This window comes from Carlito syrichta, unplaced genomic scaffold (assembly GCF_000164805.1).
Source record: "Carlito syrichta isolate Samal-C Ts95f unplaced genomic scaffold, Tarsius_syrichta-2.0.1 Scaffold92606, whole genome shotgun sequence".
Taxonomy (NCBI): Eukaryota; Metazoa; Chordata; class Mammalia; order Primates; family Tarsiidae; genus Carlito; species Carlito syrichta.
Genome location: NW_007036702.1, coordinates 140,560 through 155,428, shown reverse-complemented (window position 1 = coordinate 155,428; position 14,869 = coordinate 140,560). Strand labels below are relative to the sequence as shown.

The 14,869-nt window shown below is 36.7% G+C and overlaps 1 protein-coding gene across 14 annotated transcripts in view; it reads left to right on the top strand.

The window, feature by feature from the left end:
- Positions 1-14,869, top strand: part of RIMS2 (regulating synaptic membrane exocytosis 2) — a 255,008-nt gene that overhangs the window by 214,060 nt on the left and 26,079 nt on the right. Inside the window, exons 1-2 of one of the 14 annotated variants that reach the window (XM_021713551.1) lie at positions 8,941-9,037; positions 11,026-11,031. The exons of 12 other annotated variants lie outside the window; for them this stretch is intronic. In XM_021713551.1, the coding sequence (XP_021569226.1) occupies positions 8,941-9,037; positions 11,026-11,031 (103 nt within the window). Of the gene's footprint in view, positions 1-8,595; positions 9,038-11,025; positions 11,032-14,869 lie in introns of those variants that run through there. One more of the 14 variants, XM_021713548.1, reaches the window with a different exon arrangement.

Here is a 14,869-nt window from a genome sequence, read left to right as displayed (position 1 = left end):
GATTCTTGTAATACATTAAACACTATTGTTGATATAGCTCTCAATAATTGTTTCATTAGCATAATTTAATATGCAAATAAATATGTGTTGTGTGTGTACATTCCTATATACAGAGACATTATAGAAAATATAATATGAAAAACATTTTAAAATAATGATTAGGATTATTATAAAAGTTAATACATGTTGATAATAGATTCTCAGAAGATGATTTAATTCCAGTGTTCTACATTTTTCTTAATGGACTCCACTATGGGGGGAAAATGGTCTTTTTCTTCTACAAAAATTTATGTTAAAATGAATGAGATACTGTGTGGAGTTAAAGAGCAACTTACATTATAGGGGGGCATATCCCTCTGTCATTCATGTCAAAAGTTCCACCACAGAGGAGTCTAAATAAGTTCCAGGTAATTACAGGATGAGAGTAATTACCAGAGTGTGACTGTGAGAGCAGAGTTGCAATAGGGTCGTGGATAGAGGTGGGATTCAGATCCAAGAATTAGGAGGTGAGTGGAACTCCAGCTCTACCAGGGACTAGGCAGGCTGTCACAGAAGGGTGACAAGGGGTTGTTCACCTCCTGCTATTTACTTCACAATGTTCAAGTTATATGACAGGCACTTTCTAAGTGGCTATAGAATGCAGAAAACGAGCCCTTTGTCAGCTAATCTTAACCTATGATCTGAAGTTGAAAATAAAAATGAATCACTTTAAATAAATGAAACTAGAAATAATGCAAGGAATTCTTTATTACTCTTTTGAAGTTACAATTTCCTTGAATTGTGAAAAAATTTGTAACAACTTCATTTTAAGATCACTGTCCTTGAAAAGCATTTTCCAGTGGCTATTTAGATTATAATATAAAGTGTATTGAGATATAAATATGTTTTTGTCTCACCCAAAGAAACCTAAAACAAACTGCCCTCATAGTATAAGATACATTGTTATTTGAAATGAAATGAACAGTTTATAACAGTGAATCTCAAAGCAATACTTTTTTCCAGATGTTAGATCAATGCCAGATATCACTAAAAAATGCATAACAGAAAATAAAGGGACTTAGAAATTTTACACCACAGCTTTTCTGGGTCTAAGGCTGATAAATGATGAGTAGATGATAAATGAAAATTATTGGAGATAAACTTTTGGAATGGTGTTACCAAACTTAAATTTAATATGCAAATAAATGCATATTTGCATATTTTATATGCAGTCTGGTTTGGAACATTCCTTTTTATCCTGTGTTTTAAAAATTGAATGTCATGATGACTTAATGTTATACCATTAAAAAACTTAAGTAAAGGAGTATAAGTTTTCTTTTACTTCAGTGTTTTTATTTTAATAAACCCATCTTTTAAATGACTAGCACACCCCAAAAAGTTTGACTCTGTATTTTCCCCTAACAACAACATAAAATTGATAGCTGACTGAAATTATTGAGAATTATTGTATTGTAAATATCATCCTGTGCCAGCCAGTCCCAAAGTGCAGTCACTTTCCCAGATGAGCAAGATTTTCTCAGATGAGAATTTTATCACACACACACACACACACACACACACACACACACACACACACACACACACTCTTCCTTACTTGAAACTAAGTCATCATTTCTTTATCCCAGAGCTATGGTGACTGAGTGACTGAGTTGAACTCAGAAGTCAACTAAAAAGTATAGAGTGACCTGAAATTAACACGCTGTCCTCAAAAGAGATGATAATTTCATTCTGCCACCCAGACTCATTGAGAACTATGTTGAGACGTGAGAAAAATGGTTGTTTGGAGGGGTATTATAGCACTCTTTCATACATGCTGGATAGAAGGGTCTACCTGGAAAATCTTTAACTCAATTCTTTCTTTACTTGTAGATTCCTATTTATCCTTCAGGTCTCAGGATCAAGGAAAGTTCCTCAGAAAAGTCTTCTTCTTTCTGTGACTTCACTAAACTTTAATCTAAATTAAGTCCTTATTCTTGTTACACTCTGCAGTTTTCTTGCGTGGTACTTAGAGTCAATTTTTGTGTGATTGTTTTTATTAATGTCTGTCCACTTGTTACATTGTCAACTTTATGATTTTGGAAAAGGACTCATTCCTGTTTGTTCATTACTTTACTAGTGTTCAATTAATATTTGTTGAACAGATGGAAGGGAGATGAATGGATGAACACAAAACAGACTCTTATGTGAAAGACTCACAGCAAGCAGAATGGCACTGGGGCTTACTTATTTGGTGACATTTTAGGCTGTAAGTCATGAATCAATATTTTGTGACTCTTCCCAAAATATCTTTTTACAGTATTTTTGTGAAATAAGAGAAAGGAGGTTGGGATTAAAAATGCTGCTTCATTAGAAAGTTGAGTTGCCGGAGTCACCAAGCAGAGGAATCCAAGTTACAAAGCAGTGGTCAAGGAGAAGCATGACAGCATATTCCCTTTATGAGAACATATATTGATTTGTCTCTTTGTAGTTACTTGAATTTATTAAGGAGTTTCTATATCACACCACAAATTTACCTATTTCGGAGACTATTTTTCCTAGGTAATATTCCTCTGGATTGTTAGACTTGAGCTACCTATGTTATTGAGGAAGTATGAATGAAGCAGATTATACGGAACAATTTGGAATTGAATTTTAGGAGGAAAGCATGTTTAATCTGTAATGATATTTTCTATAACAAAGTTTCATATCAACAATATAGGCAAACTATCACTGAAAGACATTTTTAACACAGAATGCTCTAAGTGGGAGTTAACTGATGATGAGTCATTCGTTTTGGTTCCTCCAATACTGTGCATCAAACTTAATGGGCTTATTCCTGGTTTTCTTTCTTAATGACCTGCGTGACCTTGGGCAAGAGACATCCTCAATATACCTCAGTTTTCTCATCTATATAATGAGTATGTTAATTGATTTCCACCATAGGGTTGTGTGTTTATTAAATGAGTTTTTGTGTTGATATGAAAAGTTGTTTAGAAAAAGGCCTGCCTTATAGTAAGTGGATGCATTAGTTAATTAGAGTGTGAGCTCTGTGAGGGTTGAGGTTTCTGTCCATGTTTATTCACTACTGCATCCTCAGTAACTAGAATAGGACCTGGCATTTGGTAAGCACTCAGCAAATATTTATTGAAGGAATATGCATCAACTCTCCTGTCTTGTGAAGTGAGAATAATGAGATACTACCTTGTAGAGTGTCTATGAAAATTAAATGAGGCAGTTTATATGAAGAACATAAAATTAGCATCATCATAATTGTTGTATATAAAAGGTTATGATTAATATTAGAGTCCAAATATTTGTTCTTTCTCTGTTTTATGTAGCTATTCTGCTTTTATGACTCATAACTTTGATTTTTAGGAAATTTTACCCTTCTTTCCTCAGTCAAATCATACTGTTGAGTTTTTTAGCTTTAATCAATAAATTTATTTGCCTACTTCCATGAACATTTTTTATTATAGAGGCAAATATTATCATCAGTCTCATTGCAGAAATAATGCAAATGCTGATTGTTTAATCTTTCTTTTTTGTTTTCTCATACTCTAAATATCTTTTTACCTCATTACCTTTTGTGAAAGTTTTGGGCTGGCCAGCTGCTGAAGTGTAACATCTGCTTTTCACTTTAAAGATCTACCAAGGGCAAAACAAAAATACTTTTGGAAACTGAAATAATAAAAAGCTTAAAATGTATTTGTACCATATTGACATAAATTAGGGATGGGAAAAATAATATATATTTTGGATTTCATAGTCAGTTCAAGGATAATTTCCCAAGACCATTAAACACCTTTAGCAATTTGAAGTAAATTCAAATATTCATTTCATGGATTTTATCTCTCATGACTTACATGCAAAGATATTTTGTTACAGTAAAAAATTTAAAACAGCAAAATAATGTAGAATTTCGAGTGTGGTTTTTAATAAACCAAACCAATATATCTACAAATATTTTTGTTTAACATAGAATGAATGACTTGCTGTAAGGAAGAATGGCTTAAAGTGACAGAGGTAATTGATATAAGTTGTGAACACCAATATCACACCAGTCTTCACTGATGAATTCTTGTATTACCAAGAACAAGTGTATATTAAGAGGAAAGAAGCTAGTTCTGTCTGCAGCATGGTTTACAACCTATTCTGAGCAATTTCTGTCTCTTCCAGCACCCAGCCTTTTCTGGGTTGACTGGAAAACACTTCAATAATTATGGAAATAGCTATTTCCTTTTAGCATATCTACCTCTGGGCCTTGCTTCCTGTTATTTCCACTTCTTCTCAGGCGAACATAATTTCTCTGTCCTTCCCTTGATACTAACCAGCAGTTTGCATTCTCCTCATCATCCATCACCTATCTTATTTCTAGCATAGAAAAGAGCCAGGCTGCCAAAGGTGCAACTTTGTTCCTGATTGAACGAACCCATGGTCTATACACCATATAACTGCTTCATGTAATAACCTTTTGAGTATTTACTTAAATGACCAGGCATCTATCTTCTGGATTAAACTAATTTAATATCCTTTAAAACTTTGGTGATTTTTAAAAAAAAACTATTATAGAAAGTGATACATAAATGACATGTAACTTTCTAACCCTGTTAGAATTGATGTGACTGAAATACATACATAGCTATGCAATATTGATATATTTTATAAGAAAGGAAAATATAGATTTAACATTGGCATATAGCTAGAATGAACACTGTGGTTTTAAAGACGTATTGTCAATATTTATTTTATTTATTTTGGACCAAATAGTCTACTGTATCGTTCAAATCATATTTTTCATTTATGTTTTATTTAAGTGTATGTGCTGTATAACACAGTACACAGGACACTGGTCCTGAAACTAGACAATCTGAGTTTGAGTCCTGTCTGCCATTTTCTAGTCAAAAAAGTCATTTAATATTGTTGAGTCTTTATTGGTTTATCTATAAAGAAGAGATAATGTTAACATTCTCTCAGGATTGATGTAAGAATTAAATGACACATTTAATATGTTTTATAGACTCTAAAGTATATCTATTAAATATGTTAGTACATATTCATCAGATAAACTACTATGATAGTATATGCAAGTTACATCTGTTTTTCTTCAAAAAGATGATTTTCGTATTTAATGGTGGAATCTTTTTTCAAGGCCATATTTTGCTTTTAGAAGGAAATTTATTGTGTATATTTCTGACTCACCATTTCTCTAATTATCTTTGGGTGAATAAGTAACTTATAACAATTGGGAATACTGGATTATAATGATTCAGGAATTACAGTTAGTTTTATCTAATACAACTGTATAGTGGCCCATTATTGAGAACTACATCCAAAACCATATATTCCACTTATATTCTACAGCTACTACATGTATGTTCTGATTTGGAAGAATCACATTTCCAATCTTGTATCAGTTTATTTTTTATATAAATTTTTAAAAGTCCTTATGGGATTACCATGCTTATATCAGAATTGGATAAGGAATAATAACTTAACTTATTAAGATATGTAAACCAGGAATATTATTTAGATAATATTTATTATACATAGAAAAACAATTGAGCATGGGACAAAAAAAAGCAGAATTCTAAGTTTTCTCAATAATATCAATATATTCCATGAGTTATCATTCAAAACTAGAGGTCTCTGGCCATTATTGTGGTCTGTCTCTTTTCTTCCCCTAAGTAAGATGATTTTCCTCCTCCCTTCTCTTTCACCTTTCACTCTTCCTTGTGCCATTCTTCTGTATCTCTACGGTCCTAGGGAAAAAAAAAATATCAAAAACCTTCCCAAAACAACCTTGCTCTGAAACTACAAGAAAGAAGTGATGCTCCTGTAGAAATAGATACATCTGAATTGTTCCAGAGTAACCTCTTCTGAGTGTGTTAAACCAGGTCATGAGCAGAAAAGGCAAGGCAACTCAGGCTTGACCACTGATTCAGTTCTCAGAATCCCTCCTGTGCAGTCACTGGTGGAAACCCAAGATGGCCCTTTCCAAAGTGACTTCCAGTCATCATTATGATGTGCCTGGGTGCCAAAATAAAAGTTTTCCATCCACTCTTAGCCAATGTATTTCTTTAAAACTTCCCTGCTTAATCCCTTTTCCTTAATTCTTTGTTTCTGATCTGAATTTTGGAATGCCCTATCAAAAATACTCAAAATTTTCTAACCAAATAACTTACGCATTAGAAGAGTCTAACTGGTAAATTTTCTCTCCAAGGATAATTGGATTTTTATGGTAACAACTGTTTCTTCTTATTATCTCTTGCCTCATTCTGGCAAATATCTTGATTTTAAAATATGATAAATATAATAAACTGGTGTCATTTCTTCTGACCAAAAGCCAATAACAGGTATTCTTGGAAATAAAATGTTTTTATTCTTCAATCTAAATTTCTTCTTATATAAAATAAGTATTTATTACATTAGATCCATATTTTCCAAACTTTTTCAAAAATAAGAAACACATTTGATTTAACTCAATACATACATGTGAACATACGCATGTACTCATGAAACAGTACTATGGTTGATACACTGACTACATGGGCTGAACTCTGATATTGTATTCATTTTATTTTTTAAATTCTGATCAAAATCTAATAAGTTATCCTTATGACTCGCTAAAAATTTGTGACCCACAGTTAAAAAAAATTTGATGACTTTCTATACAGTCCTTCCAGTTTCCAAAATTCTCTGATTCTCTTTATTCTTATAATGAAAATCTGATTTAATAAAAGTGAGTTTCTGTTCTCTAAATAAAAGTGAAAAAAGTTTCTATCATTGAACAAGAGTGATAAGGGATGAAGAAGTACTCATAGAGTTTTTTGGTTTCATTGATGTTCATTTGAAATGCTGATATTTTAGGAAGTGAATAATGACAAGGAAATTGTACTGAGAAAGACTTATAGGAACACTAATGAGAAAGGACAGAAGTCTATCAAACCAAAGCAAGAAGCCTGGATGATCCCAAGTCTAAACAACCAAAAGTTGTTACTTTTTGTTACAAAGGTACTCTTATTTATTACTGAAAGTTTCCTAATTTTAAGTAGATGCATGCATTTTTCATACCTTCTAAATTGTGACGTCCAGTGGTCAAAGTCCTTATAATCCCCGGAAGGCCTTGCATGACCTGTTCCTTTCTTGAGAAGCCCCTTATCTCTGCCCTTCTTTCCTCCTCACATCAGTCATCCTGGCTGTTGTGTAGTCAGCTGTGATCACACCACGACATCATACCTCAGGTCCTCTGCTCTGGAGCTTCTCTGCCTCAAATTTACTCTCTTCCTGTGACATCTGAATGGCTGACTTCCTCTACTTCGTCAAACTTCTGTTCAAATGTCACAGTGTCACTAAGACCCACCCTGACAGCCCTTTTTTAAATTGCAGAATGTCCCATACTCCTTAACTTTATTTTTTTATTTGCATTTATCCCCCCTGTGGCACTGTGTAATTTACTGGTTTATTGTGTCTCTCCCCACTAGAATGTAAGCTTCATGAGAGCAAGGATTTTTATAAAGCTGCTTTTGATCATTGTTATGCAGTAAGCCTCTACCATGGCAACTGGTGTATACTTCAGAGCTCAGTTAATATTCATTGAATGGGCGTTTGAAATTTTCAGTACATCAGACAACTTGTATGTATGCATATACTACCTAGGAACTATTTATTGAATAAAAGAACGATTTGAGGCTGTATAATGTACATTTAACGTTGAAATTCCTGATTATACACACCCAATTATCACGCTGTGACATAGGACTGGAATCATTTGTACCTTACCGTCCCACCTCTCTAGATAGGGAAACTGAGAGGTTAAGTGATTTGTCTCAGGCTACAAAAAGTAGGGCCGTCATCTCACTCCTAGTAAAATGGAATTAAAGTTGCTTTATGTTCTGGGATAGACATTTGCGGTTTGCAGAACACTTAATGTAATTTTGCTTATAAACTTCTTTGTTCTAGTATGTCTGTGCTGCTTCCAAATTTATGTTAAGAGGATGTTACCTTTTATTAAGATGCTAAACCTTACAATGTTTGTTGTCATTCTCAGCAACAATGGGTAGCAGATTATTTAATTTAGAGAAAGGAGGCATTAAAAAATCCTGAAATTAAAGCAAAGCTGATAGACATCTTTGTGCTTTCGGGGTGTTGGTGTTTCTTGGTTCTTGGTTTGGTTTTTGTTTGTTTGAACTTTTGCACCCTCTGTTGACTGTTATCTTTTAAATAGAGTAAAAAGAGAAAGCTTTAATTGTAGGATTTCGTGGAATCTGGTAAAACCTAGGGAGCCTTTGTGTTATGACTTGAAGATTCCAAGATTTCTTGTCTGTGCTTGAGGAGCGTTAGCAAATTGTTAAGGAAAGGGAAAGTGACTTCCGCAAATGTACTTGCCATGCCACTCATCTGAACCGCCTGGCATGGCACCTACCCAGCCACCATTCTCTGGCCTTGACCACGCCAGGAGGCGGAAGTAGGAGCCACGAGGGGCAGCCGCCCGGGACCTGCGGCGCGCTCGGGAGGCCCCCTCCCGCCGCGCCCCCCGCCCCCCTCCGGCCTCTGATTGGCGGGACCGCAGCATCAGCAGCAGCGCCGGCACAGGCAGGGCGGCGGGACTCGGCAGCTCCAGCTACGGAGCCTCCGCTCCCTCCCGGGCGAGACCTGGACGTCCGCCGCGAGCAGCCGCCTCTCCGCCCGCCACCGCCTCCCTCCCTTCTCTCGACCCCTCTTCAGCAAGGCGGGAGTCCCGGCGGCACAGACAGCCGCGTCCCCTCCGGACCGGGCAGGCAGGGGCCAGGACCTCAGGGTCCCGCGGCTGCGACCTGGCCCCTGGGGCCCCGGCCCCGGAACCGCTGCGGTCGCCGCGCCCCAGCCGCCAAGACGCCGCGTATCTTGTACCGCGGGAAGAGCGGGTCCTCGTCCAAGATGGGCCGGCAGGGCTCGGGGGGTGCCGGCGCGCCGGGGCGCTCCATGCAGCGCTCCCAGAGCCGGAGCAGCCTCTCCGCCTCCTTCGAGGCGCTGGCCGGCTACTTTCCCTGCATGAACTCCCTGGAGGAGGAGGAGGGAGGTGAGACACCCGTCCCCGCGTAGCTGGGGGTCTCTGTTGAGGTCTGGGAAGTCGGTGGCTGGAGGGTTGGCGGGGCAGAGAAGGCCACCGAGCGGCGTCCCCAGCCCCTCGCCTCCGGGACGGTGCCGGGGCGGAGGGAGCGGAGAAGCCCTGCGCCTGGGTTGTTTGGCGCGCCGACTTGGGAGCCGGCTCTCCTGGTGAAGTTGAATGGCCAAGTGCTTGGAAGTTGAACGGGGTGTAGACCGGTGGGAGGCAGGTTGCGCCTCTTGGGTGCGCCTCACGCTGTTTGTGTTTTACTCCTCCGCAGTCTCGGTGTTAGCATTTGGCGTCCAGGACGGAAAACTAAAGGGAAATGCTGTGGCAAAACTTTGAAACGCAAGGTCTGAATGAGGGGAAGGGGTTATGCAATGGACAGACAGGTTGAGTTTATGCTGCGAACACGTGGAACTTTGTCTGCAAGGCACAATACCAGGAATCTGACTGTTGATTGTCTATCTCTGGTGTTTGAGCAATGCTCTTTGAATTAAGCTAATGAAAAAGATTTTTTTAAAAAACGGGGAGGACTCCTTGTTTTAAACTTTTCTCCAAATGCCCTGGAGCCCTCCCTAAAGTTTTGAGTGATTTCTTCAGGAAGAACTTTTCTATACGACTTAACAACTACCACTGGAGATAAAATTTGTAAATCAAAATAAAAATTGACTGGTTAATAATAGGATCCCAACATTTGAAATAATGTTTCTTAATTTATTGACCTACTAGTTACAAACTGTGTTCATCTTCAGACGCATAACCAAGTTGGTTATCATGTTAACTCTATTATTGTATAAAATAGAATAGTTTTGCTTTTATTCTGTGGCAATCAATGACCTCTTCTTCGGAAATCTGTACTGAACCCTGATTTATAAGAAACTATTCTAAGATTAGGTAGAAATATTTTTTCCTTGATAGGGTAAGGGGAAAAGTGGAAGTTGAAGTATTAATATGTCTGGAAAGTGGTCTTCAAACGAATTTATTAGTTAGAGCTATCCAAGTTTCTTCTAGCTTTTTGTTGAACTATCAGTTTGATAGAAATCAATACAGGTTTAACAGTAAGGTACTTCCATATGTAAACATAACAATTTTCATATTAGTTCTTTGCTGTTTTTGTTTGTACATTTACATTCTCTTGTTTCCCATAATTAAATATTTTAAATTACAGAACATGTAAACAAGTTTAAGAAGTTAATTAACTAAATTGGGTAAATGAATGGTCATAATTGTAGCTGAAACCCATAGTACTTATAATTTGCCAGGCACGATTCTAAGAGCTTGACATGTATTTACTTTTTAGGCCCATAACAACCTTATGAAACAGGATGTTTATTAACCCTGTTTCACCAGTGAGAAAACTGAGAAATGGAGAGTTTCCAAAACTTGCCCAGTTTCGCCCAGATGTCATGCAATAGAGTTAGCATTTGAACCCAGGCAGTCAGCAACCCAAGCTATGCACTCAGCTTGCAAGCTATACTAGATTATTATTTTCATATATTGGGACATGTTCACATATCTGGTAAGTGGTGAGGTCAGAACTCAAGCAGGCGTGCTGAAAATACACATTTTAAATAAAACATACATTTTTATGGACTCATTTCCCAACTTTTAATTTTTACACCAAGTCATCAGTCTTGAGTTTGCTTCAGATAAGCTATTGTCATTTTTATTTAAATTATAACTGGGATTGTTGGATCTATAAGTACCAACCTAAAAGCCTTTATGAGATAGCAAGAAAAATTTACATAAATGTGAAAATTTTTCCAAATTTAAAGTACATTTGTTTAACCTTGGCTCATACAGACTATTCCCAAAGAAAATTCCTACATCTACACATAGGAAATTGGAACAGATTTCTGTCTCATAATATGGCTTCTTAAGTTGCCAAAAGGAAATGTTTTATATGGAAGGTAACATTTTTAAAGTTAACTGTACAGTTCTTACTAGTAACTGGAGAGGAGACAGTCTCCACGAATGAGAAGTCTTTCCATTGGCATATAGTCATTATTACAGCCATAAGAAGAAACCTTAACTTCCCTTACTGATTTTGCAATTCTCTTGTCACCCCTGAAAGGCTTGAGATTTCTGAAGATACTTCAACACATCGCAAAATTGTAAAAGTTAGAAATTATTGGCCTGAAACCTGTTTTTCTCTATAATTTTTTTTTTCTATTGAGACACCACACAGGACATATAAAGGTCATATGTATAACATACTCTGGAATATGTTATTGTAGTCATAACTGTGAAAGCCGTTCTCATTTATAAAGAAAGTAGATCCATCCCACCATATGATTTTCACACTAGTTAGGAATAGCTTGTCTAAAGAGAGCACTGGTTTACTAATCAATGCAATATGACTGAATTAACCAATCAGTTCAGTAAGCTAGTATGATTTTAAAGCTAGTCTTTTATTCTATTTATTTATTTTTTGGTCTTCTGAGAAATAATGCAATAGCCGAATAATATCAAATGCAACTTGTCTTCCAGTTCCATATCCACTTTTCTTGTGCAGCATATCTAGGCATTATAATTCTACACAAAAAGTGCTGAGAAGTCTACAGAGAGACCACATTCTTTGCCATCATTCATTCATTCACTCACTCAGGATATTTGATGTGTTAGTGACTATGAGTCTTTGAATTAGATAGATATGCTCCCTGCCTTCTTAAAGGTTATAGCCTAATGGAGATGGGTAGACATTAATAGAAATAACTGTGATTCTGTGACAAGTGTTGGCAAGGTAAGTATAAGAAAGCATAATGCAGGCGTTAAGGAAGCATTCCCTGAGAAAGTGAGAGTAAACATTGATGCAGGTGTCAATGATGGCTCCTAGTTTCTCATTAGGAAAGCCAGTTTCTCCTTTGAAAACAATTTGCGCCGGGCTCAGTGGCTCAGCCTGTAATCCCGCGCCTTTGGGAGGCTGAGGTGAGTGGATTGCCTGAGCCCACGGGTCCGAGACCCGCCTGGGCAGCGAAACCTCATCTCTACAATAAATCAAAAAATCAACCGGGCGTGGTAGAGCATGCCTGTAATTCCGGCTACTTGGAAGGCTGAGGCAGAAGGATCACTGGAGCCCAGCAGGTCGAGGCTGCCGTGGCCGGGAGTGGGTCACTGCACTCCAGTCTGGGCGACAGAGTGAGACTCCAACTCAAAAAAAAAAAAAGAAAACAATTTGCCCAGAGTCTACAGCTTATACATGGTGGAGCTGGGATCTAAACCCATAATCTGTCCCCGGAATTTATAATCCAACCACTCTATATATTGTTTCCTCATTGATATACTGCATTTCCTTATAATATGCTATTGCCTTAAAAACCAAGTACAGTAATAAATGATAACACTGCATATCTTCTATGTACCACTTTCCTTTAATTTCATAATAATTCTTCAAAAACGTTTTTTTCCTCATTTTATACATGTGAAAAGTGAGAATCAGAGAAGTTAAGCAACTTGCCCTCAGATTATAAATGTCAATAAAGCTGACTCCAGTAAGTATGAAAGGGTAGTTTCTATAAGCAAAATAAATTCAGATTGTTGGCTGGTCTTTGTGACATCTTTTTTTTTGTATACTTGTAGTTCTTTTTTTTTTTTTTTGCATCCTTGGTCCTGGCTATATTCTAGATAGATGTTCTTCAAATCTCTGAAGTATTTTTTTGTTAATACAAATAATACCGAATATTATTTAACAGTGTATAAATTATGCTTAGTTTATCTTTGGACTGTATGAAATAAGAATTACTTTCACTATATAAACTGCTTGATCCTAACATTGCATCCTCCTCCCTAATTTAGAATTTTACTGTGTAGATTTTTTTTTCTTTTTTCCCCTTCCTTCCCTCCCCGCTCCCTCCTCCATGTGTAGAATTTTTAAACATTATATGCAGTTATAAGAAAGAAGAAATTATTTCAAGGAAATGTTACCATTCCTAATAGATGGCTTGATGATCATACTGAAGAGATCCTATCAACTTAATGCTACTTACCTGAATAAATTAACTCATCTCATTTTTTTTTACATGCCACTAGTTTTAAAATTAAAGTATGCCTGTAATCCCAGCACTTTGGGCGGCCGAGGCGAATGGATTTCCTGAGCCTGCGGGTTCACGACCAGCCCAGGCAACTTGGCAAGACCTTGTCTCTACAATAAAAAAAAAAATTAACCAGGCGTGGTAGTGCGCACCTGTAGTTCCGGCTACTTGGAAGGTTGAGGAGGAAGGATCGCCGAAGCACAGCAGGTCGATGCTGGGGTGGCCGTGAGTGCACCACTGCACTCCAGCCTGAGTGACAGAGTAAGAAGCCAACCCCCCCCAAAAAAATTAAAGTATAAGAAAACCATATAAGAAAAAGGAATCGTCTTAAAGTCATCAGAAAACTGAGGAAAGATTATTTGCATGAGATAGCACTAAGGAATTAAAATAAATTGAACTAAATAGACTAGGATAAAAAGATCAATTTAACCCTCCCCCACTCTTTAAGAGCCCATTCATACAGCAAGAAAAGTATAAACAGACATTATTTTACTTTAATTTTATGTGTACTAAATAATGTACTTAATTCTTAATCATCAGTCCCCTTTGGTTAAAATAGTTTAGGACTTTACCCATGCTACATTGGAATAAAAAATTCTCCATATGTTTAAATATTATTCTCCTGAATGCAAAGATCATACCTACAGTAGGTATTCAGTGCCTATTAATAATAACAATATATAGTTCTACCATTTACTTCACGCTGAATACTGGTAGAACTGTCATCTACTCTTTATACTGTTGTTAAAGTACAGCGTTGATACAGACTTTTAAAAATACAGCGATTGCAGTTTTTTTACATCTTCATAAAACGAACCTTAGACACAGAAAATGGGTAGACAGTTACAGGCTAATATGGATCTTTTTGTTGGTCATATTATTTTTTCTAATTATGATTATGTTAATCATGCCATAAATGAGTTCATACCATATTCAACAATAGCACATATTAGATTTATATTCTAGGCAGATAATGTGAAGCTAATGACTTTGGAATTAAGAAAAATAAATTAAGGAACAGTCCCACTCAATGCTTATCAAATATTACCTTTTTAACCTAAGATTTAAGAGTCTTTCACTGCTGTATGTTCAAATAGAATCTTCAAAGAAATTTGAAACTTTAGTCTAAAAATCAAATTAGACCACAGTTTGCTTTCATCCTTCAGGATCCTAAATTCAAAACCAGTGATGGGAATAAATGTCCCTATAGAGGCATCTTATGTGTAATGACTTATGAAGGAAACCAACTGGAACATTCCAACAACAGCATTCCATTCCTACTGAGGATTGTGTTTTAATGTAAATATTCTCTGCTATTATTAAGTAGGTCATTATTATGGAACAGACAAGATCATTCTGTATGATTATTCTATCTCACCTTGTAATAGTTTCTGACCAGGGAAGAGGGAGATTTACCACATGCTATGTACATATAATATTATTTGAACAACCAAAGAAAACACCAATATAGAAATTATTCTAGTTTTGAAATATAACATTTTTTTTACTTGAAAATGAAAATAAAGTATTTAGTTAGTTTTTATTTTATTTTACTTTATTTTATTTTATTTTTTGAGTTGGAGTCTCACTCTGTTGTCCAGGCAGGGGTGCATGGCACACTTACGGCCACCCCAGCCTCGACCTGCTGGGCTCTGGTGATCCTTCCATTTCAGCCTTCCAAGTAGCCGGAATGACAGATGCGTGCTACCACACTGAGCTGTTTCTAATTTTATTGTAGAGACAAGGTCTCGCCAAGTTGATTTTATTGTAG